Source organism: Antennarius striatus, chromosome 5 (genome assembly GCF_040054535.1).
Source record: "Antennarius striatus isolate MH-2024 chromosome 5, ASM4005453v1, whole genome shotgun sequence".
NCBI classification, from domain to species: domain Eukaryota; kingdom Metazoa; phylum Chordata; class Actinopteri; order Lophiiformes; family Antennariidae; genus Antennarius; species Antennarius striatus.
The window spans coordinates 16,894,996-16,922,491 of NC_090780.1; the positions used below are offsets into that span (position 1 = coordinate 16,894,996).

Here is a 27,496-nt window from a genome sequence, read left to right on the forward strand (position 1 = left end):
ACTGAAATACATGCAGACAATAAAAACTGTAGATGTTAACTTTTTTAATACAAAAAGTGCCTTGGGAATACACACGTGATTCACAGTGGAAGTCGTCAAAACTGTTTTAAAAGGATTGATAATGCAGAAATTACAAAAATATCTCAAATTATTTCTCATGACATTTGGAAATACTTGGGTGATGTAAGCTACTAACATCTTGTCAAATGTTGGAAACAAGCTGGCAATAGTGGTAAAAAACTCCTGAAATTAATTTATGACTATTTGCCTTTTATCCTTTAAGCCTTTTGTTTATAATAACTTTCATTAACTACACAACGGAATGCATTCATTGTTCACAATCACGTTGAGGCAAATATTAAAACTCAGCATGATCAATAAAAAAATTTCACAATAGTAATAATATTAGTGAACAGCCTTCAAACATCATTAACTTAATTAGTTATTGAGTGCTTCCTACACTGACAAGTCTGAAAAGATCTACACCAATATCAACACATGGTCCAAAGAAATGAAACACAGCATGATGAAAACTTTGCTCTTTATTTCTTCCACAGGGAATTTATTTCACAGATTTTCCATACAAAAGGAGAATATTATTATAATCAGGTGCATTTAAACTACTTTAACTGATAAATAAGAAAAACATTAAAACCAGAGGCACACAAGGTAACATGATTGTGACACACACACATACAAACACTTTCGCACCCACACATGCTTAACTGCAGGTGGATTTTTTTTCCAATTCAGGTCCATGCGTTCTTTTATTTCAAGTCTTTGATTTTCCATGAGCCCAATGGTTCAAAGCCTTATAAATGAACACAATTGATCATTTGACAGCTCGGTCAGTGCGTAGTGTCGTGGAAATTTCAGCAAATGCCTATCATCCTCAAACTGCCACAAAGAGCATGTAGACAACTGAATCACATGTTGGCAACAGTTCATCTGCAAAACATGGTACTGACATGAAACTGTTTCAAGAAATAAGCATAGTGTCCAGTGGTCTGCGGTCTCAAGTATTAGTGCACCAACACAGAGCTGACAAACATTCTGTTAAAGCTCAGGACATTTAGAATTTAATTTGACACATTAATAGCTGCCAAGCATCAAAGCTCTTCTTTTGTCTTTCTTTGCTACACTATATGTCATACAAGTTATTGTCTAATTTTAACTAGTTCATTTAATCTGTTAGTACACATTACTAGGTACATCCAGACCCATGTAAGTATAAAAACATGACCAGGCTTGAGGTTAACAAAAATATCCTGCTCATTTACACTATATTTACTCTGGATTTATTTCCTTCACACATCTAGGTGGAATGGAGCACATTATTTCACATCTATCTAACTGCAAATAAAATATAGTAGTGTGTTTTTTGCTATAAATATATGTATCTAATGAAGCACAATGTTGCAGGATTTGTATGCAAGTACTTTACGTGACAAACATGACTTTAAAAACAATTATCTGAAATCAACATCAACAAGAGCCCTAATTGTTAGTGAAATGAAGAAAGTTATGTTGAAAACATACAATTTATTTAACCAACTACAAAGGGCACAAAGACTGTCAGATCTACTAGAAACTCTCCACGCTGTCGTCAATTCATTTAAAAAAGTTGCACATAAAAACTTTGTATTTAATAACACAAAAACTTTGATGGTGACAATATGTTGTTTTTTTAGAAATATAATAGCCAGTTTTAAGATGGCAATTACTCAGATTTGGATATGCCAACAGTCACAGGTTAAAACAGTCCCCAATAATAAAAAACAATTTACCCCACGTTTTAGTTCATAACTTTTAACAAGCACCCAGTTCAAGTTTATTTGTAACTGCAGATACAGAACAACATACAGAGGACAAAAACAGCATCTTTAGTGTCATCTTGTCAGAGCCGTATTTGACTCAAAACTACAGTGACTTCAGGTTTTATTATTGTACATTGAATAATATGATAAAATATGCCACTTCTTTTATCCACTATCTGTAAGTCAAAATACAATCAGGCAGTAAACATGATTATCTGAAATTTTCAACTTGATTACTTCACATTACATACTTGTAAACTGTTTCACTTGTATCTGAGTTCCTATCTTTATGATCCAAGTTCTGTTGTCTTTAGTTCACACTTGACTTGCAAAGTGAGAGCCATCATCTACAACCCAAAGTCCCTCAGTGTCATCTGCAGCTCTCTGTGGAGCTCTCCTTTGGGTAACCTTCAAATTAATAACAGAAAAAAGGAACAATACCTTAAGAACCACGGTTAAGATAATTAAAATAAAAACATGGATAATATGTGCCTCTAATCTGTTTAATGAATGTGGTGTTTAGTTTCATATACTGTGTACCATAATGTCATAAATGGCATCCTGACTGTCTTTGTCAAATTCTGCTGTACCTTCTAAATATTCATTACTTCACAATTATATAGGAATGTATCTAAGGAAATGAACTAAAAAAATTTCCTTCTGACTGGAATATTCAACCATAGAAAAAAGTACGGTGAACATAATTTGTATTTCTAACATGTAAAAAAACGTATCAATATCATGAGACTTGATAGGTGACTTCATGCGTTTTGAAATCTGTGGCTGTGCATCAGTGTCTGTTGGCACGGTCATTTGTTGGAAACAAACAAAAAACTATTAATAATGCTACAGCAGAAACAGGCTACATTTCTCATCAAACAGGACAATTTCCAAAACATACATGAGGCAATTCAATTTTTCCAGGATTTTTGGTGTGTAAAATGTCCACGTCTTATTCTACTGATTATAAATTTACTTTGTCCAGGAACAGTGAAACATTAATGAAGCTGTTGGATAAGTAAAATTAACTTCCTTACTTTACATAATAATTAAGTCAGGCACTTAATGACATCAGGCACCTTGCTTAATAATTTAATCTCCTTACCTGTTCAGGGTACTTCTGGTTTTGGTAGCCGGTTGATTCTCGAGCTGTCATGCTTTTCACTCTGACTGCTCCCTGTCTGTCAAGAGAACGGGACCTGGGGGCCTTGAGCTGACTTCGCCTGTGCCACGACTTGAGCTGCTCCTTCACGATCTGCTGTGGGAGACCACTGTTACGGTAGTGCGGATCCTCCCATTGAGCTGGGGAGGGGGAAAGTCTAATATCAGGTGGCAAAGGCCTCTGTGCTCTCTGGTGGGTCACAGTGGCATCTTTATACCAGTACTCATATCTGTTGGAAGGGCAGGGAGACTGCAGGGCATAATAGCTCTGTGCCAAGTCCAGATCAGGTGAATAGGCCGAGTCTTCATTATAATAGGTTTTGTGAAAACCTGGACTGGACTGGTGTCTGGCATTGTGGTAAAAGCCACTGTGTGGTAAAGCTTGAGGTCCATAGCTGCCAGCTGGGCTCCGCTGTAGGAATGCTATCTGATATCGATTGGGTGGCAGCTCACAGAGCAGCTCCTGACATGGTGAGCTGTTGTAAGATGTAAACGAATGTTCAGAGTTGCTGTCTTCGGAACTAGCTTGGTTTCCATAGCTCCCTGCAGGGGGAGGTGTTTGTGGTAAAGTTATTGCATATTCTGTCAGTCGCCTCCTTGGACCTCTGGTGCGACCACGCTCCTTTTCAATTGGAGAATTAGGGTTGGATAACCTGCACAAATCACATAAACACACGTGTTACATGGCAAGTGCTTTAGCACGGTAAAACGAACAAAACTCAAATCAGATATGTAAATTTTCAAGTTCCTGAACAATGAAAAGACTTGCAGATAATGACAGGCTGACACATACTGCTGACATACAGGACATGTAGCTGTGTTTGATGTGTGCCCACCTGAGGGACAGCTGTCTGTGCACACGCATCTCTGGAGTGGAAGGCATGCTGCTCGACTGGGTGCGGCTCAGCTTTAGATGGGAAAGCTGCATCGGCAGAGCAGCCTGTGGTAAGCAAGCTTCAATCGGTGGCAACACATCACTTTTGACTGGACTGCTTGACACAAGAAAATAGGAGCATGAAAATTATATTTTTCCTCTCACATATCCACATCTAATAAACATCCATGCTTTTATTACAATTATAGACATAGGTGATGCCTATTACCTATTATGATGGGTAAATAGGTACTAGAAGAGACAATTACTGAAGAGAAAACCCTGAGTTCAGCTTCTGCATCAAGGCTTCATAAAAACTCAGTAGGATTTATAAGTAGACCATTCACAGTGATTGCTGTACCAACAGCCCAACAGCAGATGACAGTATTGTACATTCATGAATTAATTCATGAAGAAGCCTCTAATATTTCAAGAACAGTAATCCCTTGTTACTCGCGGTTTATGAGTTCCAGGACCACCCATGAAAAACTAAATACCGCAATATAGCGGAATGCACTGCATTCCGTGAATCTGGGGATGCAGCACACTTCCGAATGCTGTCAGCCAATAGTGTGCATGTATAGCATCACGTGATTACTTACTAAAAATCCGCAATGAAGCTGCTGATCTTGAAGCAAACAAGTGAGGGATTACTGGCATCAACAAAACTCAGAATTTCTAAGTGTACCACAATCAAAGAAGTACAAACCACACTCACTTGTCTAAACCAAAACCTGATGAACAGCAAAGCAGTCATGATGGATGGTGTATTACCTCGTCTTGCTGGAGGAGCGTGACTTTTTACTCTTCTGGTAAGGCTGGTCCAGACTAGACTCTGACCATGGAGAATGCTGGATTGGAGGAGGGTCGTACACCGGGCTTGATGTTAAACTCAGTGTGGAGCTTAGGCTTGGGTGGGGAGACTGACTAGGGGTCAGAGGCAGACACAGAGGAGTTACAGATGGAGACAGGTAGGAGCCGTTTGTGAAGGACTGTGAGGATGCAGCTTCAGGCTGGGGAGGATCTTTCTCTACTGGACAGAGGAGTCCTGAGGACAGCTGTGACGACTGGCTGGTGACTTCTAGAGAAATATTGGAAATGATTTCATGTCAAATCTCTACTAAAAGTTATGCAGACTTGACAAATATGCATATTCACAACAGCAAAAGTATTCTTCAGCTAATAGAAATTGGGTCTCACCTTCATCTTGGACCACAGAATCAGACAGAGAGCTGTCATCAGATGTACCCACATCTGAAAATCAGATCAAAAATGGTGATGCATTTGTGAAGTGATGCATATATACATGCTGAAAAACCAACTGAAAAGGTTAAACTAAGAAGTGAAACTTAATATTGTAATAAACTCTCTCTATGGAAAATTTTTATTGACAAACTATTTTCTAGTGGGGATTTTCCATACACAGGGCTTGATTTGGTTGTAATAGGTATGCACAGCATGGCAGGGATTTGCATTCCCATCACAACAGGGCTGCCTGTTGATGTGTTTGAATAATGATGCCCTTGTTTTGAGTTTATGATGTTTAAAATCACTGTGACGAGTGAAAAGAGTGTTGCAACACTTGTGGTTCAAGGGAGGTTCACACATGGTTGGCAAGACATCAAAACAACACTTTTTTTTATCGTGGAATAAATGTTCGCTGGTTTTGAAAAGTGTCTCTCACCTAGTTGCGGAATATTAAAAGCAGGGAGTGGTGAGGATCGTCCGCGCTCCAGTCGGAGCTGAAATGCCGACTCTTGTAGCTGTTTGAGTTTTTTCTCTTCTCTCTTGCACTGCAGCAGCCGGCTCTTTTTAACAGCCTTACCGAGGTGCTCCTCTTTGCAGAGCTTACAGGCCGCCTCAAATATCTTCATCTGAAGTGCCAACTCAGCATCAACTAAACTCAGTTCTGAGTCCTAGAGAGGTTAAGGCAGGGTGAAAACAAGGTGGCTGTTGAAAGACTGAATGTACTGGAGGTTTACACCTTACTTTATCAATTAAAAGACCAGACTGACAATTATACCTTTGATTCTTGAGGAATGCTTAGTTCGTCCAATTTAAACGCAGCTCCAATGCGTCTACGAATCTGCGGAGGCTTCTCTCCAGGCAGGAGAGGGTAATCTTCTGACAGACAGCCTGTCAACTCCTGAAAGACACAGAAAATATCACATTTCAACTGTCAACAAAGAACATGACTATTCTTTTTTTCAAAATATACACTATGTAATTGTGTAATTGTATTTAAGACATTTTAGGAAGTTTTATATATCTTTAGATCATTTTAAATGAGGACCATACAAATTTTTCATCCAAATTCTTGGCAGTTTCTAAATGACGTACGTTTATCTTATTCTGCTTTTCTTACATGTTGAGGCATATAGGTTAGAGGGATCTATTGCACAATCCTGAGTTGCACAGATTTCCTTTCACAACACATTCCGTCAGCCTCACTTTCTCATTGTATCAAGTATCTCAGTCCAAACCAAACTTCAACAAAATGTAGCGGACTTCATTTAAACAGTAACACAAATTTAAAGTCACTCCTTACCAAAACATTTTCCCAGACAGACAAAATGATCAATGAGATTAGCTGTTCTTTTGTCACTGGGTGAAGGGAGAGGCATCACGCCTGCCATTAGTTCACCTCAGCATGTCCCAACAGGACAGCCGAACCCAAGTGTCAACAGGAAAGAATGATGTGTCCTGGGATTTTACCCTGGAGCACGAGGACATGGCATCACACTCCAAAAACTATTCGTGCTCAGTTTCAAAATTACTAAGTGTGGTGATTTTTTTGGTTGTAATTTTATTCTCGAGAAAAAAGGAAGCAGATGAGATTAAAAACGTAAACGTGACGTGGCAAAAGTCTTCTGACCAGCAGAACCACCAGGAAACAAAACCTGAGAAATTACCAGAGACCTCATTTCATTTAAACATTGCCCAGATGAAGTAGATAATGTTTACTCTACTCAGAGTTAGCTTGAACTAATTTGATAATTTGTCTTTTTTGAACACCTGTGTACGGTAATTCCTCCCATTTGCCACCTCTTGTTTTCTCATGATCTTGCTGTAATCTGCCACCTCACACAGAGGTTTAGTGTGGACATGGCCAAACACATCTCACTGATGTCCCTTGTTACACATTACTGGCAGTAAAATGCGTCACTTGAATGTGTCAGCAGCAGTAAATGACCCCACCTGTGTGACGTTTTATAACAGGTGCTGAATCATATGAAGTAGTGGTTGTCTACTACGTCTTCCCTTTGTCCAGTCTACTAAAACTTTACCTAGAGTTCCTCATTTTATGGCCTATTGGCGGCTGCTACTTACAGCTTCTCGGATACAGAGCTTCTTCAGCTCCAGTATACAGATCTCCAGTCTGTCTTTGAGATCCTGATGCTTGAGCTTCATGGCCCGTGTGTGTGTGGTCACATCCTTGGTATGTGTCGTTGGGCTGTCGGAGCCTGCGTTGTACAAAAGGAGAGAAGCAAGTGAGCTCATCTGAGATTAAGCAACTGAGGTGTGCTAGTTAAACGTTTGCTTTTCAGAATACATGAGACCCAGTAAGTGGAAGTTGAAGGTTTTCTGTAAAGCCGAACAAGGTATACTTCCACTAACCCTAACTATTCGTCAGTGTGAAATGCAAAGTACAAGAAGTGCTTTGACAAGTTTCCTGGCAGCAACAGACTTTTCTGATAAAAATCTTCTCCAATGTGACCTGCAGTCTACAATGTTAATCTCAGTGTGGATTACATGTATGGAGTCACACTCAGCAAATGCAAATACAGAACTACAAATTTAACACGTATCTTCTATCTGCAATAAATTCAAACAAGTGTAAAACTTATGAATGCTACAGTGGTCCTGGCTATCTGATCAGAACAAAGTCAACTAGAGTATTTGGATTTACTGCTTCCAGGTTCTGAATTGAGGAATCACTGAGTTTATTTGTTATTTATGATCAATTACCAAGTAAATTGTGTTTTACTTTGATTACTGCTGACTGCTACACATAATAGCACCTTTGAATTCCATTTAACTAAAACATGTACTGTCATCAAGTTGATTTAGTTTTAGAACAATGGATACATTCAAAAGAACACACCCTTGGATATTCTCAGTTTTCCTTGAACCCATGCTGCATTAGTGGTGGATCTTTGGAACAAAGAGAACTTCGACTGTTGCTGTCTGTAAACCTGGCTGCTAATGACATTAAGATTAGTGTGAGGATGGTAGGAGTGGCTTTAGGCAACATACCCAGAGCATACTTTCAGAGATTATTAACAAAGTCCCTGCAGGTATTCACAAATGTTGGAGGTGCGACAGGAAAGAAGCATGACGGCATTACAATAGGCCAAAGAATTCCTCTTCCTAGACTGACAGTCCCCCCTTTCTTAGTAGACTGACTTTTCATTGTATAGAGAAGACATCACGTGGCTCAATTAAGGCACAAGGAATGTCAGAAAGGCCAGAACTAATCAGTAGACAATGCAGAGTATACTATAGGCATGGCTGCAAACGCTCACTGTTAATTCTATGCCATTGTTACCATAAGAGAGAATAATGCGGAATGCCCAATTTGCGTCTGCTTTTAATGAAGAAAATAAAATAACGAATGTGATTACTCAATTCAAAACTTATAAAATTGAAGAAAAAAGTGTCAAGTTGGCAAATTTACGTTTCATTTTTGATTCTATAAAAGATAAATACTTCCTTTTCTGTCAAACTAAATTAATTTATAGAAAGAAATTTCAGTGCTAATATTAAATAAAAATGCATTAAACCTGAAAAAAAGATCTCTTGAATAAAATCTACATTTTGGGAAATGATGTCACTTCAGGGGACAGTTGGGTTCCAGGATAAAGACACTTAAAAATGACGGAAATGTGGAGGTGTGGAAAGATGTGACGTTGCCAAACTGATACAACCTAATCCTTATCTCCTCTTGAGAACTGAGGCTCGGGGCCACATTAACCAATACTCGCTTAAAACCTGAATCACTGCATGAACTGACTGCATTGTGGGTAACAATGTAACAGGATGGAACTGCTACATCAGTGGAGTATGCTTTTAAGCTGGACCATTTACAATATTTCCCGCACTATAAGGCACACCTAAAAGCCTTTATTTTTCTCAAAAACTGACAGTGTGCCTTGTAATCCAGTGTGCCTTATATATAAAAACAGTTGAAATAGGCCATTCATTGAAGGCCTTCAATAGATCCCTCTAACCTATATGGCTCAACATATAAGAAAAGGTTTAATTTATAATCCAGTGCGCCTTATAGTCCAGTGCACTTTACATATGAAAAGGGGTTTTAGAATAAGCCATTCATTGAAGGTGCAACTTATAGTCAGTGCGCCTTATGGTGCAGAAAATACTGTAAATGTGATCTGAAAACTTGTCTTTCATACAAGAAATGACTTGGATTCCTTGTTAACACACCTCCATCAAGGTCAAACAGCCATATAGCAATAGTCGAACAGTAGACACATCCAACCTGGATCTCCACAAACACTCATAAAATAAATCTTACTCATCTGAACATACTTCTGATACTGGTTGTTGACTAACAGCCTCCCTCTTGCTCAGGTTGTACTGGCATGTTTCTAGTCTTGTTTGCACGCAGCAGCTGAATAAAGACAACCTTTCAAAATTAAATGTTGTTTTTTCATTTTTAGTTGTGTATTACTTCCTGATGAATAATTTTTACTTCAAAATAAAACGGTAAAATGGGTTGAGTAGATTCTGTATGGACAAAATGGAAAATGTTTAAAAATGTCCCTTCACTAAGTTCAAGAAAATGAAACAAAAAGTGATAAACCATCTTACAGCCAGCTCATCACAAACTTTTCTGACACACAGATTGTGCAATAAAGCCACAATAAAAATCCCTTTCTATACCTCCAGTTTATCTTGACTCAACTAGCTGATTCTGCCAAAACCGTGTGTGACTTTAGAAAACAGACTGCATCCCAAAAGTGATGGATAACACAGTAGGATTAGCATCGGCCATGTTGTTTTACGCATCAAGCAGCTTTGAAAATAAAACAAAGTAAGTTTTTTCCAGCTACAGAACTTTATGGTTAATTTAACCCCCTGCTTTAAGAGTTATGAGGATCTCGCACTCTACCCAAAGACATTTTCAGCCTTTCTTCTTTGAATAAAATGTCCTATTTGTCAAACAACTACCATGTCCTGCTGACATGACCACCAGATGTGGATACAGAACTCTCACTGATTCCCCCGCCCGTTCAGAAGAATAACAGTTAACAACCAGTACCCCTAACATTTCCACAGATGGATGAAATACAGTGTCATCTGTAAGAGGCTACATAAAACACACTTCCAGCAAGGAGCTACATTTTTGAAGGGCTTTGTTTGCTTTTTAAATCCATGTGTACTTAAAATCAAGGGTACAAATCTCATTTCAATTTTAATTTCACGTCTGGTGAAATAGTTTAAACTTCTGACATGAAGTTATTGGAACATAAAGCATCTGCTCTTTAGTCAATTCAACAAAGCTTTTTCTTCAGACACATCTGAGCCTCCCTCCAGGAACAATGTGTGCTTTGTTTAAACCAATTTCAGGTCGCATGATGCCTGACATTAATGTCAGTGATAGAGACTTCAGGATCTAAACTAAATGCAGCCAAACACTATCCCTTCCTACAGTGGACTGTGCACATGTGTAGCCCTGCAACTGAAGAGTATTCCTAAAGCAGCCTCCACCATCTACTGTATTTACTACACCACACTGGCTGTAGTCAATTCTACAAACAAGATTTGAGTGCTTGAAAAACGTTACATAGTACAATTCTCACTTAACAAAAAATGAAATGCAATTAGTTACAGACAGAATGTTCACCTGAATGAAGGATGATGCCGCTGTCGGTGTCACTGATCTCTCCATTGCCCTCCATTGTCAGCAGATCAACGTCCTATTGTTGGTCTTCAGTAGATAACATCAATAACTACCATTTCCTGTAAAGTATTACATCAGTTTTAGAATTCAATACATGTACACATTTCGGAACGGTTGCTGTAACACTAGGCCAAACACCAACACAAAAGGCAAAAAGAAAACACCTGAATAAAAAAGAAAACAACTTGTCAACGGGATGCAATTGCAATACATGAGCTGTGAAAATTAAATTTAAAGGCAAACAGTATTAATTCAAGTTTTACAAAGACTGCCTGTTAGCTTATCTTATGACCTGTAGCTTGAGTGACTCAGGTGTGACATGTCTTCTTGACCCTACAGACAGGTGTAGTCATAGTCTCCCACAGTATGAGTACATGTACATACTGCCAAAGTCTAGAGTGTTTCCTGTGACTGCCTGTTTGTTACCTCATGTGATCAGTATTATCTAATTCCTTCAGATAAGAGGCTCAGAAGCCATGAACTATACACTCTGTTAGCATCAAAATAAACGGTGAAACTTGTTGGTTAGATGTTTAACTTTGGAGAGTACAGGAATGCGCTTTAAGTCATGATCCAGGTGACAGACAGGCATTGATTCATTAGTTCATGAATCATTAAATTTACCCAGGCTTATTCGAAACATGGAATGAACATGACATTTCCACTTCCACACAGCTCATATGAATCCTTACGGGAGCCTCTATTTTTCCAACTCACAGGTAAAAGGATGCTAGGCTCGCAAAATGAAGGTAAAAGTGCTGATATAGAGCAAACTTAACTAGATACAAAATCAACCTGTTTAAGAAAGAAATTTCAATTACATTTAATAATGAAGACAACATCCTACAATCTTTAAGTGTCATTAAATGGCACTTGCGGTAAACTATTAATTACCACAAAAATTACTTATCCATCTCATTAAATATGGCAGGTGATTGATTTACACACTAGTTTTAAATGTCCACGCCATTTATTTATTTAACCACAGCAAAAATCTAAACGACAAAAACACAAAAGGGCTGCAAAAAATTACTACTGAAACATATGAAAATAATTATTTTCTTTACACATCATATTTGTAAATAAAATATTTACAATCAAGCACAAATATTATTTATTACATTTACACATTTTTCTTTATGTTCCTGAGCCCAAAGCGTCAACCTGTGCTTATCTGATCACAAGCTCAAAGTCTGATGTTGAGACTTATGCAGTTCACGTCAAAATATGACTGTCTCAATGTGAAATAATTTTTAAAGTTTAAGCATTGTTAACACAATGACTGCCTTTACAAATAAATTCAGATTTACATGAAACACTTCCAACTGGACAGCACATAAAGATCTGACTTACTTTATAAAACTTGTGCAATAGTTAAAATCCAAAGTTAAGAGTTCCTGACTTGAATGGAAACACCCCAAACTGGAGCTGAGCAGTCTGGACAGGAATGAGAGACTCGCCTGCTGAGAAAGCGCTGTCTTTTGCAGAGGAGTGGCCACATTGGGGGGGCTGAACACTTGAGTCAGGATCATATAACTCAGCGTTCCAATCTGAGACTGAAACTGTGTCAACAACAATGGCACATACAGTGAAATTAAGCTTCACCTTCTTATCAGTGTCCTAGGAGACGGGTGGTGGCAACCTGAGCAATACAAAAGCAATTACAAAAGCAGCATTACTATAAAGGAATGACAGTGTGACAAAGACCAGGGCCAAAAAGAACAGACTAGAGTAACAACAATTACTGTATATTATCAGTTTGACAAGGTGATAAAGTATTGAATGAACAAGCCACCAAGTTACAGCTACTTACTTATAACTACTGTACCTGCTCCCTGATACACAATGTTAAACTGAAAAAGGTTTGAACTGTATTTTTGGAAGACAGATCAAATGTAAAAATCTCACCTCACAGTCATGTTGGACATTTTTCAAAATGCTGTGACTTTTCACGTAAAGATAATAATAATAATAATAAAAGACCTTTATTGTCCCACAGTGGGGAAATTTGTGGCAAAATCCGTGATAGAGTATCGAATAATAATTTGAATAAAACGTTCAGCCCTCATCAGTCTATCCAAATGATATCAGTAACCAACAACTGTTAGTAGGCAGGGTCTTGTTCACTGTTATTAACTAGTGAATAATTCCTAGACTAGCATTTTTAGGACGGTTTACAAAATATAAATGGATAAGCAGTTGTAAAATTTAGAATTACTAGGTAAAATTTGGAACCACACTTTATCAGTTTCAGCCACTCTCCGCCCATTGAAATTAGCTGCAAGACGCCTTCGTGGCATGCCATTTCTGCCTTCACAGAAAAGGAGGAAACACATGGCGGTGGGATAGTCCGCATGATTTACAGAGACGCAGAGGCAGCACCTGCTCTGTAACTGCATGGCTCACATTCATTCTGAATCTCAATATTCATTTTGGCTTTCCAGGAATGTTAGTGAACAGACACTCTGGAAAAAGGTCCCTCAATTCCCAGACACCAAGGAATCAGATCTCAAATGACAGTGGACCAGGAAAGCTGCAGACATTTGGTCACTTATCCATTCAGGTTTCACGGTGTGAACTCTAACCGGGCATATTTCACACAAAACGTCACAATAGGTACTAAGAGTGTTTGTTTATGTGATTTCTTGTCATATACAGTGCTTATTTCAATGACAGTGACTTCAATATTGTACAGCCAATACTACAGATTAGTCCCTCAGTATATCTGTCAGACAATGAAAGTCACAATGAAGTTTATTTTAAAACATTTATTTTAATATATTGTCAATTTTCTTTCTATTGTCTGATGCAAAGTAACAAAGCTGTTTCAAAAAAAAGAACAAAACTGGGTAATATTTGGCCCACTACATCCACTTGTCAGTTTATTAAGTACATGTAGATAAAATTGTTGCTGTCTTTAACTGTAATTGAAATGGAATGAAACAACTGAAATGTGGATAAACATTAACTGATATCACAAGTGGATGAACTCGCATGAAAAAAAAGTTGAAATAAACCTAAAAATTTAACAAATAGACAAATTAAAGAAACCAATTATGAGATGCACTTCTTTACTGATTCTACAAAGCACATATGAGAATGAACTGAATTCTTTGAACCAAATTTTATTAAGGTGTGGATAGATCACTTCCCTTGTAGTACAGTATTCTATCCTTCTTCCGTTCTACCTTCATGTGGACATGCATATAGTAGCATGGATTGACAAAAAGGTCCCCTGAAGAATGAATGACTGTACCCCTTCAGAAACTATTTCAAGGCATTACAGAAACCATGAAAGTGGGCATTTTTCAAGAATGTTTTTGGAGAATTAGAATTGGTAGAGTTAAGGACTGCTAAACTCTTTCAGCTCCTGTTAAATTAACAAAACAAACAGGAGAAGCCATGTCTTGTCCAAAAAACCGCCAAAAGTTTTAGAAGTCAGCTTGTAAAAGGGTAGCTGAGAACAAAAAAAGTACTTCATAGTTGAAGTTATCAGTTATGTTACAACATTCCTCTGTCAATAATCACAGTGCATGCGCAGTTAAGTTAAAGTGCTTGATATTAAGAGGAGTTAAACTACTTCTGACCACTGAAGTGAGACAGATGCTCAGTATATTAGCCAGTTGGTGGATGTCATGGGTAGCTTGTATAAACTAGAGTCCCCAAGAGACAGACAGAAGCCTTTGTGAAACCAACAGCAGCTGGCAAAACAAATTCTTTACATATTCCTGAATGCTTTTATAAGTGTACGACTAGACTACTGCAGCCAGCGTGTAGCCCATCAGCTGCTAAGGGAATTAAACCATATCCTGAAATATTTTACAGCTTTGTTCTTTTAAATATTGGTAATTGGACAGTTGTGAATCTTCTGCAGATTCTTAATTGTCATAAAAGTAATTCTGAAATTTAATTGGCTTCTTTTGTTAATTTTATCATACAATTATAGCATTATTATAATTATGGTTTAATAGAAAAATGAGCAGTGAAATTCATTGGCACTGTCACATTTATATTTAGACTCATCTGAAAGCTTTAGTTGTAGCTAACCTCTTGCGGCCCTTTAATTTTCCACTAACAGCAGAATAAGCATAATCCGATTCAATCAGTGCGAACCAGGCAAACGCAAAACTGTGGAAGATGACAATTCCGCACAGCTCAGTGCACAAGAAATTCTATGCAAAATAAAATCCAACATGAAATGTAAATTACTGTATTTTTTGGACTTAAAGTCACACCCTCCTCAAAGTTGCAGAACCAATCAAACCATGAAAAAAGTGACCTACAGTGCGGACAATACGTTAATTAGACCAATTGCATTTTTTTCTGTATCATTTTGCAATTATCCGGAGCAGGATAAGTTCAGGATAAGAGCTCAGCAGGTATAACAGCCCCACCCACTGACCAATCAGAGCTCAGCAGGTATAACAGCCCCACCTATTGACCAATCAGTTCTCTTGGAAAATGGTCTGTATGTTTTATGAGAACCCGTGGATCTTGGTGCACAGCTTGTGCGAAGAGCGCTCAGGCGCGAGAGAATATTTAGAGATCGCTATAATCCATTCGAATTGCCTGAACAATCACTGTACGAAAGGTTAAGGTTTTGGGGAGAGGGGTTACATTACATCTGTCAGCTGCTGGAGCCTTACATCAGTAATGTAACGCACCGCAACCACGACAGTCCCGCAGACAGTGTGCATTGCACTGACGTTTTTTGCCACAGTTAATATATTTCTTAGTGATGTTCGTAATTATTATGATGTCCTTAAATCACTCGTTGGATGGGTTACAAGCAAGCCACAGATAAAATGCAATTAATCAATTATTTGTTTAAGCAAATCATGGATTGATTGATTGATTGATTCATAGGTACTTTTATGTATTCTGTTGGCGATGCCGAAAACCTCGGGAAGAACACAGTATGTAGAGCTATTCATAAAGTCGCGGGGGCTACAATCACATGTCGTACATACATACATTTATGGAACACACAAATGTTACTGTAGTCAGACATGCAAGTGCAGTCATGGTGGGGAAGTTATATTATAATGGAACTAACTTCCGCATTGACAGTCAGCGATTTTTTGCCAGCAATCCTTGCGCCGTTTGGCAGCTGCAACTGTGTTGATTTTTGCCTGGATTATTGATTTGTATTGCTCGTATTTATTAATTATTATTGTTGGCTCCTCCGTTGTGAAATATGCGGCTCGGGCTGGTTTGTTGCATGTTTGCGATTGGTCGCATGCAGCAACCTCCGCCCTTTTTATGTGAGCGCGCACAGATCTAGACTGGACAAGCCTGAATTGAATTAGTGATAATTAGTGATAGCCGGCTTTATGGTACTGAAAATCCGGAGGGCGGATGTCTCAGTAAGTGAAGCCAGATAAGTAAGAGGAAGCCCGGCTAGGTTAATCAAGCTTTATGGTACAGGCCTCTGGCAGCCGTGTGAATTTAGAAGAGCATGATATGAGACCTTTAAAAAAAGTGATAGAAGCATTACAGAGAAGTGATTCTTACAATTCTGCAAAATACTGCATTAAGATTAAAATAACTATGATCAGGCAGTTAGAATAACTGTAAAAAGTCTCATGATTAATTTGAGGTGCTTCACAAAAAAGTACTGCAATGATGCACAAACAAACAACACAGACAAAGACTTTAAAAGGCAAGCAAAGCAATTCTTTATACTTCCAGGATTCTTTTCTACCTCTGTCTCCCTGTAAACTGCCTTTATTTTTATGTTGCCTAAATGACTTAATTGACTACAATAAAGATGGGGAGAATGCTATGCGCAGACATGGTATGTTTGATGTGGATTACTGAATTACAAGTTCATATGCCACCATGCAAATCAAAGTCTATTCTAAACTGTGGCTAGAGCAAACAAACTAAAATGCCATTACACTGAGTCACATTTGCTGCATTCACATTGTTGATGTTCTTGATAGAACATAGTGTATCAAGAACACCAACATTCTTGATAGAATCTACATTATGTATAAACTGAGAAATATTTTATTCAGCATTTGTCACATATGTCTCGGCTCTGTCCTCCAATTGAATTCATAAGAAATAAAATTGATGATTACGACCAAAGTTTGTCTGCACAGCAGGAGTTGCAATGACTGCCCTTTGGCAGGTCAGTGAGGCTTAAGTCACTTCTGTCCTTGTGACCCCTGGCAAAGCTCAGGAATGTGAAGACAGCAAAAATGTTTCAATGAACAAACATAACAAACTACATACTACATACACTGAAGAAAATCTTTGTAGGGATTGTACTTAAAAAAAAAAAATCTTTAGCTCTACCGTATGTTATTAATTATTCTCATTTAATAAAGTACTTCTCATTGGTAGCAACGGCTTACTGTTAGAAAACCTTTATTTACCAATATTAAGCATAAATATACATTACCCTGTTTGTATGAATGATATATTTCCTCTCAGAAATACAGACTATTTGTGTTTACTATTTGTGTTTACATAGGAGCATGTAAAGCCAGTAACTTATCTGCTGGTCAACTGTTTTTCTTTTACAAATTCTAAAGCAAAGAAAAATCCACAAAGAAAACAAAGAGTGACTGACTTAACTCTACCAATCCCAAATCCATATCTGGATCTGCCTCAAAATTACAACTTTCCCCAGGTTGAAGATACACCTGGACACAAAGTTTCATCCAAACACCCTAACAGATTTTTGAGTTACATGCCGGAGAGTAATCGTAAACAACAAATGCATGTGGCTGGTTGAGTTAATGACCCTGTAACCTGAAATATATTGTTATTCTCTTCTTCAAAACGCCGTGCATTGTGTTCAACGAGGATGTTGAATGGGTTGAACTTCTGCTAGTCAGATAACTTCAAATTAAATGTGTTACTCATTACAACTTTAGTTATTTTTTACGCAAGAGTCATCACATCCATAAACAAGTCAATAACTTATTAAATAACAAATATTGAAGTTAAAGAGATCTGTGTCATACGATATGAAAGAAATAAGCAGTTTCAATAGTTTACCTCTGTCATTAGGTCATAACTGATTGGAATATGTGTAATACAGTAAATAGATGTTGCCAAACAGTAACGACACAATACACACCTGCAATACAAACTAGACCAAAGCAGATAAAAGTAGAACACAAAATGAATTCAAATTGTTCAAATAAAAAGCGGAGTCACGACAACCGTAAAGGTTTAATGTATCTGCGATTTTTTTTTCCTCCTCCGGTTCATCCCGTTAGCTTCATGAAGCCGCTGGGCCCCATCTTTAAAAAGTTTCCCAAAGTTCAGAAAATCACTTGAGTTGTTTGCATTTTCCAACCTAGTCGATGCCAAATAGTTAATTTGAAGAAACAGCAAGTTCAGCTGCATTAATAAACAAACATTTGCGACTAATGTGTATTTTTTGAAAAGGCATCTGATATGCTAATCCCACTCCTATTTTCTCTTACCTCAGTAGCTTGTTAGCTAGCTAGCGTCGTGCCTCATCGGTGTATCCAAAGGATCTCCATCGGCTCGCATTCTCCCAGATTTCAGCTGGAAGTTTATCTCTACTTATATTTACAAAAACGCTACACAAAACGACGCTGGAAGTTTCAGGTTAGATCTTCGTGGATTTACCGAGAGAATTGCAACACGAGCAGTAAATTAAACCCACTATATGCTCCCAAAATGTAAAGTTAGTTGGAGAGGCTACTTCAACTCTGCAAAGTAAAGCAATGCTGTGCTACCTTCAAGTGCTGTCGAACATGAGAGTCGCACTACGTAATAAAAACAGCGTTTTCAACCTTTATCTTACAAACCATCATGTAAAATAAATTATAAGTTATAATAATATAATAATTATATTATAATTATAATAATTATATATATTCTGTTAAGGACAGAAAATAATTCGACGTATTATTTGAGTCTCTCGTCATTTCTACACTCTATTCCTACACTGTTGGGAATTCTGACAATTTGCTATTTTATTGCTACATTAAAACGATAAACATTGTATTAAACAATTGAAAAATAAATTAAACTACACTTATTGTTCTTAATTCCACGTAATATCGCTTATTTTCATGAGGGTTGGAGAAAACAATTTTAGTATGTGTCTTGAACGGCACATACACGACTCGCTTCCCCGACTGTGCGGGCGGATTACGGGCAGTAAATACCGTTTGATGGTTAGTCAGCGCTCTCTGACGTCATTACTACAGAATTGCCTCGTTGACGTGGTCAGAGTAAGTCATTAAAGGAGGACAATATGTCTAAAGTACTGTAGCCAAAAAGTGGCACTAACGGTTTTATCTTTCCATCGCAGCCAGTAGGCGGAAGCAAAGTTAGGGTTAAAAGTGTAGGCGCTTAATCCTGTGAACAACGTGATCTTTCACCGATGTACCGTCAAATGGAGATACAGTATAAAACTTGGTTGATTCAAACATCTCAAATACCAAACTTGCAGTATGTGTTGCAATATATAAAATATTACCTAACTAGAAAGATAAACATTTTAAAACTGTAAGAAAGCAGATTACTGTACTTTTATTGTTGGGTCTCTTGATAGATTTGGCATTTACAGTATACCAATTTAACTTTCAAAAAACAACTCATTAAAAGTGGTTTACATCTTTGAAATAAATTCAGATCTTTCATTTAAGTAAAAGTGCAACATCATACCGTAAACATGATCTATTAAGACTTGCATTAAAAGTCTTGTAAAGGAAAGTGTAATTACATTTCAGAAGAAATATGTCTGATAAACATGTCTGATGAATCCTGCACAGTGGTTGTATTGTTCAATTCTTTATTCTGAATAAAGGAGAGGGGACACATACAGCCATGTTTTTTGAAAAAACATCAGAGTTGCTGTTCTTCTTTGATTGTTTTTTTTTCCATTGTCATTCAGTTTTAACTGACTGAAAACTTCTTTATTAAGGATCAGGGTGTTTTAATATGGCAATACTGTTGAATATGCTAATCAACAGTCTCGCTGGTATATGTAGTTGGTAGAAACATCCTTTTTTTTATGTTTGTTAATACAGTATTTGTAAGTAGGGCCCAACTGAAGCCCAGCTTCCTGTCACCAGTGACAGCAGTCTCATCATCACAAACAAAATTTTTAAATTTTGCTTCATTCAGTTATAAAGGAAGACAGGAGATAGATGTTACAGACATGAAGTTATTAATACTAGTTCAAAATACCTTAGAGGTGATTTTTCTAAACCTGCAATTTACTTAGATATTACTGTTTTAACCTCTAGTAGTGATATCAAAAATTTTGGAGTTATTTCTGATCAGAATCTGCCCTTTAACTCCCATATTAAGTCTGTGTTTAGGACAGCATTCTTTCATTTACTAAACATTGCTAAAATTAGAAATGATCCTTTATTTTAAAAAAAATCGTTCATGCCTTTGTTACTTCTAGATAAGATCACTCTAATTCCTTACTATCATGCTGTTCAAGCTCCTCTATTAGGATTTTAAAATTAGTTCAAAATGAGGCTGCCTGCTTACCGACTCAAACTGGGAGGAGAGAGCACATTTCTCCAGTTCTGACATCCTTACATTGGCTCCCGACTCTGTCTTTATCTCTGTGTCTCTCTTTCTCTTACCCTATTCCTATCTACATACTATTTCTGTTCCACATAACTGGTCAAGGTGGATTACTGCCCTCCAGAGTCTGGGTCTTGTCCATATAGTTTCTTCCTCAAAGACCGAGATTAGACATGTTGGTTCAGCATTGTAGAATTGTAGTGTATAACAGTTACAAACAAATTAAATTCTTAAAGAGCAGACCTTATTTCAATGTACTTAATGTGATTTGATCTGTCTTGGCGCAGCTGGATAATGGATCACCAGTTAAACTATTCACCAACCAGCACCATGCAGTGTGAGTACACATGAGAAATAAAATGTGGGTTTTTAGAGATTCAGTTATATTTGTTTAACTGGGACATAAGTAAAGTATAGATGAATGATGCCAATAATGCTGAACTTTCACAAACAACAGCTATGAGCCTGCTATTAATGTCAATTTTTATCACAGGGTATGATGTTGCGGTATGATTGAACCGCCGGAAATGTTTTAAATGCTAAGTTATTAGAAATAAATACAGTGCATGGTTAAGTATTTTATGAAAAGTAACTTCGTGCAACTGAAGAATAGATTACCTGTGCTAATTATATCTGATTGCCTAATCCTTCTTCTTTACACTGTGGATAACAATGTTGATGAAACAATAACTAAAAATATCAAATTCTGAAAAAGCATGTTATGCTATGTAATAATGATGTTTTATATTTTTATGATTATTTCTTGTAATTATTCCTGTAATAAAAGGCAAAAAATAAAAGATGTAAATAAATTAATTTATTCATTCATTTATATTGATATAGTACAGTAATTATGCAGGAAACAGCTTTCAGCAATTATTTTTTACACTGCTCAAACAATCAATGGGTAAAAGGTGGCAACAGAATCAAAACAAAAATCTCATATCCTACGCAGTTCTATTTTCTCATTATGTCATTGCATTAAAAATCAATGAAGTTTGACCTACATAATATGAAACTTGACCTACCCTGGAATAAATCTGTGTTATTATTAGCTTAATAGCAATTCAAGAATAACATTACTGCATTAGTGGTAGTTTTCTTCAGAATCATTTTGACAAATTTGACATTTAACTGAGTCAACACAGTTTAAGCCAAAATCTGATAGGTTGTAATTCAGTAGCATTATTGTATTCGTTACGCCAGAGCAGGGAATTTTCCATGTGCTCCACACATCCAAACATTGTGGGAAGCCAGATCTGTAGTGCTGGACCCAGGCATGGCGGACCTTTTGTAAACGTCACAGTGTAGGTTTATCCAAGCATTGCTGCTGAGTTATCCATGAATCAAAAAAATTATTACCACTATCATTCATTTGTGAATGAGGGAGTAAAAAAAAGGATCACAGTGAAAATCTTTAGATGATGGTCCAGATAATCATCAGAGTGTCATGGATTGTTGGTCCATCCTCTACCTCTCCAAAAGATGGAATCAACATTCTTTCATAGCTCTTTGAACAATCCTGCTAACAGTGCAGCAAAATAAACAAGCAAGCAAGCAAATAAACAAACAAGTTAGAGAATAATAACAATAGCTAAAATATAACCAATAATAAACTAACTATGAAAAATATTTAACCTTCACTTTGTCAATCTATGTTGTATTTTGTGACATGAATGGAGTGGTTTTCATGTGTAAAACCTTTAATTTGTAAGAAAGAATTTGTTATGTATTCATCTTAAGTCTTCTAAAATGATCTGATGTTGTCGCGCATCACTGTAAGATTAATGCATTTCCCAGTGATGCTAAACAGTAATAATACTCATTTTACCACCTGAAGGCAAACATGATTTGATTTCATTTCATATCATTTTAGGTTGTGAAATGAGAGGCTGCAAGCAACCACAGAAAGCAGAGCTGCAACGGTTGTGTGAGAACACTGCCAGCTTGTAGTCTCCTCATCAAAGAGTTGCACAAACTGACTGACGCCCACTGAAAGTGTCACAGTGCCAAGGTCACACCTTTCATTTTGTGTGTAACAGACCAGCAGACTACAACTGGAGCCTGCAATTTTTTAAAAGAATTTTGTTACTGACAACTGTTAAAATTTATTCAGGCATTTTTCTCAAACAAACAAACAATACACAGTGTGGTCATTAAACTGAAAGAACATTAATTTTACATTGTATTTGTAATGATATATTCTACTAGCGGGCACCCGTGGAAATTCTGCGATAAAATAATAATATCAGACATCATACAAAACATATGACAACAAATGTATTGGTTTTATAAACCAAGCGCACCCATCATATTTCAAAAATCAATGTGGTGACGTAACGACTTTGTGTTGGCAAATCATGGATTGCGCTGGGCAGGCATTACGAAGCTGTAGATGAATATTAGCAGGTTAACTGCTGAAAGAAAGATAAATAATGGTGAGATTGGGAAAGGAGCTAACGTTAAAGGAAAAGGCACCTGTCAGAAGAGCAAGGGGAGAAGAAATTGTAGAGAAGTGATAGTTCTGTTAGCTGACTACATGAACAGAACTGTATTCATTCATTCACTCATTCATTTTCTCCTGCTTTATCCTCTCCACGGGGAGCTGGTGCCTATCTCAGCTGGCATAGGGCGTGAGGCGGGGGACACTCCTGGCACGACGCCAGTGCACTGCAGACAGAACTGTATGTAGTTACTTAAAGAGTGTTTTTGACAGATGCCCGAGGAGCGTTTTGGATACTACATCGATTGTCCCATTCCAAACCGAAACCATAGCTGGACAGACTGTTGGTACTAGCCAGCTAGTTTCACTCAGAAGTCATTGCCGTTTTCTGTGTCGTTCCTGCTGTTTGGACTCTCTGCTCAAAAACATGAAAATTGTTGGAACAGTTATGACACTCTAACATTATGTGAACTGTGAAGTCCATGTATAGCTATTTCTTCTCCTAACATTGCAGATTCCTTACGCCATATTGTTCACGTGATTCCTTCTGGCAGATGCGCCATGATTGATTTGGCGCTTGATTGACAGTGGGTGGAGTTGGTGACAGCGTGACACCGTGAGACTTTTCAAGTGAGCTTGGGGAGATGTAAAGAGTAAATTAAATTGCAACTACCATAAGAAAAAAATAATATGAAACATTTTTAAATTACCAACTTAACATGATTTTCTCGTAATTATAAGCTTTCTTAATATCGACGCCGTAGGAAATAATGAATACAGAACTCTTGCTTGGTTTCATTTTAAAATTAATGTTTCATTGATAAATAAATTTTTTGTGCAAAGAAAAGAAGGACTACTACATTACTGTCCAAACTTTGTGAACATTTTTCACCTATTCAGGCAACAAAATTGAGCAGCTTGTAGTCCATTAGTGAGATCCCAAGTTGGTGGTATAAACTGTGACTCACAATCAAGCGTTACAACAGTTCAGGCAGTGAAAATTAATCATAATAATTGTGAAGCCAGAAACAGATTATTTTGACCTTTAAGGAATGCAGAAAAAGGCTGCTGGTGTAATGTAATTTGGAATAATTGCTTTGAGCTTTGAGCATGAACCTTTTTTGGGCTGTCCGTGAGTAAGTGAGTAACACTGTATATGTGTTTTCAGTCAGGTTTTAAAACTACATTACTAGCATCTTGATGGACAACAATTGGAAAGATAGTATGATATACAATGTATAACAATGACTTTTAGGTACTCATTTTCTTTGCTCACTGTTTGGCATGCTATGACATGCTATTTGGCTGTTTGTTAAAAAACACAGTGTTGCCAGTCAATCAGATAACATGAGAAAACATGCCTCTCAAATGTGGGTGGAAGCACTGCACCCACAGCCTGGCAGAGAAGTGTGATTTTCAACCTACTCATATGGGACCGAAAACAAGCAGGCACTCATGAACATTTGAACTTTCAAATACCTCACTTCCCTTGAAACAATCATGTAAATGCTTCATCATCTGGCAGTAAGGAGAAGCTACGGTACTTTCTTAACCAGAGAAAACGTTTGGTGATGAAATCAGGCGAACATTTGTATGAACATGAAAAAAGGTTTTTTAATGTCCTATGAAATTGTGTTTATTGTGTAAATGCACGCAAAACAACCCACAGTTTCAATCTTTAGTTTTTGTATGTTATTGTTTAAAAAGCTTTCCATAAACTTTTAACGTGTGATTTTTCATTCATATTAATGTATAATTAAATTATTCTAGTTATCAATACAAATTAAGAAACATCACAAATGTTTGGTGAGCATTACCATGCAAGACATTGATTTTAATTCTGCAATTTAACAATTTTCTCAAATCGGTTATCTTTAAATATTGTTTCTGTTTCTGTCAGATTTAATTTTTCAGTTTAGTTTAGTTTAATCTCATCATTGTAAATATGGGAAATAAAATCAGAAACAAAAAACAGTAGTCTAAGTACCATATATGGAAAAAACTTTTATTTTGCAATTTATTAGATTACATATAATTCACATAACATTACTCATGCATAGATTTCTAGTATTTGTACTTCATTCTTAAATTCTTGTCATCAATTTATCTGACATGCAACTTTGTCCAATCATACATTTCCAAGCTGTAAAGTAATACAGTTTTACTTATTTAGCAAAGCAGTTGTCGGCAAATAAAGTACATCACTCATACATCAACACTATTTAACAATCCAGTGTAACTGTGTCAGTGGTATAAAAATGTGTCTGATATTTCCATGAAATTAAAAATAAAAGAATGATACACAACATGTAAAATCAAACAAACCAAAAAGCATCAAGAACAAAACTATAAAGTTGGTCTGGACATTTAACCGCATGAGAATGACATGAGAATGAAGTGTGACACAGATCTTAAAAGAGAATTGAGTAATAACCTTTACAGCCTTCTGAGTTACAGACTAGACAAACACCTGAAGATGTGTTCTCCCACCAGTTGTTCCAAAGCTCTCTGAGTTTCTAATATTGGTGAATGAGGCTGAAGAGTTGTGGCCTGACTGTAACTTTGGCTTCCCTCTGCAGGTCTTGAACATGGTCTCAGCACTTCGCCTGAAGTGACGGTCAAGAAAAAAGTAAATGGCTGGATTCACACAGCTGTTGAGGAAGGCCAGGCTGCACGAGATGAGAAGCCCATTTCTTTGCCAGGACTGATCATCGCAATTCAGATCAACATTTGAGAGTTGTAAGCCAATTGTTATGACTTTGAAAATGTTGAAGGGGAGCCAGGAAACCATAAAGGCCACTACGATAGAGAGGACCATCTTCAGAGAGTGTCTGCGACGGGCCTCACTCTGAGGATTTGCAGAGTGACAGTGCCTGTTAAGATGTACCATAATGCCGCCATAACAGAAAATAAAGATTAACATTGGAAAGACAAAAGTGAGCAACACCATCGTAAGACTCATGCCAATAAAATAATATGATTCATTATCTTCCACACAGGACAGTCCATCACCAAGTGGCTCCACTCTTCTGTACACCAGGGATGGGATGCCGAACACCAGGGAGCTCAACCAGACTGCAGCGCATGTGCCACGAATGCAGAGACTGCTCCTGAGGTACCTGGAATCCATCAGTCTCACCACAGCCAGGTAGCGATCAACACTCATGCAGGTGAGGAAGAAGATGTTGGAGAAGCGATTGACAGCAATGATGTAGCTGCTTAGTTTGCACAGCAGATCTCCAGCTGCCCCAAAATCCCAGTTGCTGTTCTGGCTTGCAGAGACAGCCCAGAGTGGAAGTGTGATGACAAAGATAAGGTCAGCCAGCGCTAAGTTGACAACGAATATGTCCACCAGACGTCCACCTCTCTTCCCCTTTCTACCCACAACTGAGATCACAAAGAGGTTGCCCAAAAAACCAGTGAAAAAGATGACATAATATAATACTGGCAGGAAAATGTTGGAGCCATGCAAGTATGTATTTTGACAATCCAGTGAGATGTTAAAATAAAATAATCCATCATCAGTTGCATTGTCGTAATTGTAGTAATCATAAAGTGGATTGTCAGTTTCAGCACTCATTCTTGGAGATCAGAGAGGCTCTGCTGCTTTGCCTGGGTGGGTGGCTACTTCATATTACAGATAAAAACCACAGACAACAGTAGAGACAAAGATCAGCGCTCATCCCTCTCACCTCGTCGCTCTGTTGTCCTCTGACTTCCTCTCAATATATTTCACATCCAATTTAAGTAAAGCAGAGAAGCTGAAAAGTTGGTTTTTGTTGATTCTAAATGGATTCCTAACTTTTGTCGGAAAATTATATCTGTGTAACAGAAAAATCTCAAATATCACACACATATAGCACATCTTAATAGAATTATGGGCACAAAAATGAGGAACCTAGACACTTTTTTTTTTTTTGCCATATTATATATTCATTACGTTTACAGCAACGAAAAAATTATTCAGATCATTATAAAGCAACTTAGCAGTAGTGGTATTTTATCTTGTGAGAAAATGACTTTCATATTACATCTAGTATTAACAAATGAAGTCTACAGATATTCTCTTTTACCCAGGTCATGGACAATGACAGATAAAGAGGAATCAGAACTGAAGAAGTCTCTTGGGTGAGAGGTGAGACTTCTTCTCCTTCAAATCACTTTACTCTATTCATCACAGAGATTAATACATTTAATACATTTCTTTGTTAACTTTATTTAATGACATTAACATCAACTTGAAAGTTAATCAAAGGTGTTCTACATATTTAAAAGTTGTGTATTAGACTCTAAATAGAACTGAAACGCAGCAGAAAAAATTGAAATAGCTGAAAACACGAGCAGTTGCACGCTGCTGTTGTTACTGTGTGTGTGTGTGTGTGTGTGTGTGTGTGTGTGTGTGTGTGTGTGTGTGTGTGTGTGTGTGTGTGTGTGTGTGTGTGTGTGTGTGTGTGTGTGTGCGTTCTCATTTGGTGGCATGAATTTACTGTAGAAGAAACCGCCCCCGGCTCTGTTGGGGTGTAATGACCGCACCTGACCAGTAGGGGGCAGGTAAGATTTACTTGTGTGCGGCTTTCTGTCTTAGTTCAGAACTAAAGCTGTTCAGGAGCTGACGACCCTCGTCATCCGATTTGTTGCATATTTCCTACTCATCATTGAAAAACACACTGTCCATCCAAATCTGTCATTTAATTTGAATAGTTTGTACCAATTCATTAAATAGACCCCCACACCCCTTT

The 27,496-nt window shown here is 37.4% G+C and overlaps 2 protein-coding genes across 4 annotated transcripts; both read right to left on the reverse strand.

Moving 5' to 3' along the window:
* Positions 1-527: 527 nt before the first annotated feature.
* Positions 528-18,491, reverse strand: inavab (innate immunity activator b). 3 transcript variants are annotated; one of them, XM_068316363.1, is made up of 11 exons: positions 18,223-18,491; positions 12,131-12,419; positions 10,721-10,836; positions 7,183-7,316; positions 5,876-5,998; positions 5,537-5,768; positions 5,053-5,106; positions 4,627-4,933; positions 3,815-3,967; positions 2,923-3,631; positions 528-2,225 (listed from the first exon to the last, which is right to left on the reverse strand). In XM_068316363.1, exons 3-11 carry the CDS (start codon positions 10,773-10,775, stop codon positions 2,133-2,135), a joined length of 1,860 nt encoding a protein of 619 aa, XP_068172464.1. In that variant the 5' UTR covers positions 10,776-10,836; positions 12,131-12,419; positions 18,223-18,491; the 3' UTR covers positions 528-2,132. The 3 variants fall into 3 exon arrangements, with proteins under 3 accessions (XP_068172464.1, XP_068172462.1, XP_068172463.1); XM_068316361.1 differs by having other exon boundaries at positions 3,815-3,970; XM_068316362.1 differs by lacking the exon at positions 12,131-12,419 and having other exon boundaries at positions 3,815-3,970.
* Positions 18,492-25,215: 6,724 nt separating this feature from the next.
* gpr25 (G protein-coupled receptor 25) lies at positions 25,216-26,337 on the reverse strand. The gene has a single exon (XM_068315815.1). The coding sequence runs from the start codon at positions 26,335-26,337 to the stop codon at positions 25,216-25,218; it is 1,122 nt and encodes a 373-aa protein (XP_068171916.1).
* Between the last annotated feature and the right edge of the window lie 1,159 nt (positions 26,338-27,496).

Excerpts from the sequence above, each read along its gene's own strand:
- inavab (XM_068316362.1), bottom strand. The coding sequence starts at position 10,775 with ATGGAGGGCAATGGAGAGATCAGTGACACCGACAGCGGCATCATCCTT. Across the intron at positions 5,999-7,182 it reads AGCTCTGTATCCGAGAAGCT|GAGTTGACAGGCTGTCTGTC; the intron begins GTAAGTAGCAGC and ends TGTGTCTTTCAG. Across the intron at positions 2,226-2,922 it reads ACCAGAAGTACCCTGAACAG|GTTACCCAAAGGAGAGCTCC; the intron begins GTAAGGAGATTA and ends ATTAATTTGAAG.
- gpr25 (XM_068315815.1), bottom strand. The coding sequence starts at position 26,337 with ATGAGTGCTGAAACTGACAATCCACTTTATGATTACTACAATTACGAC.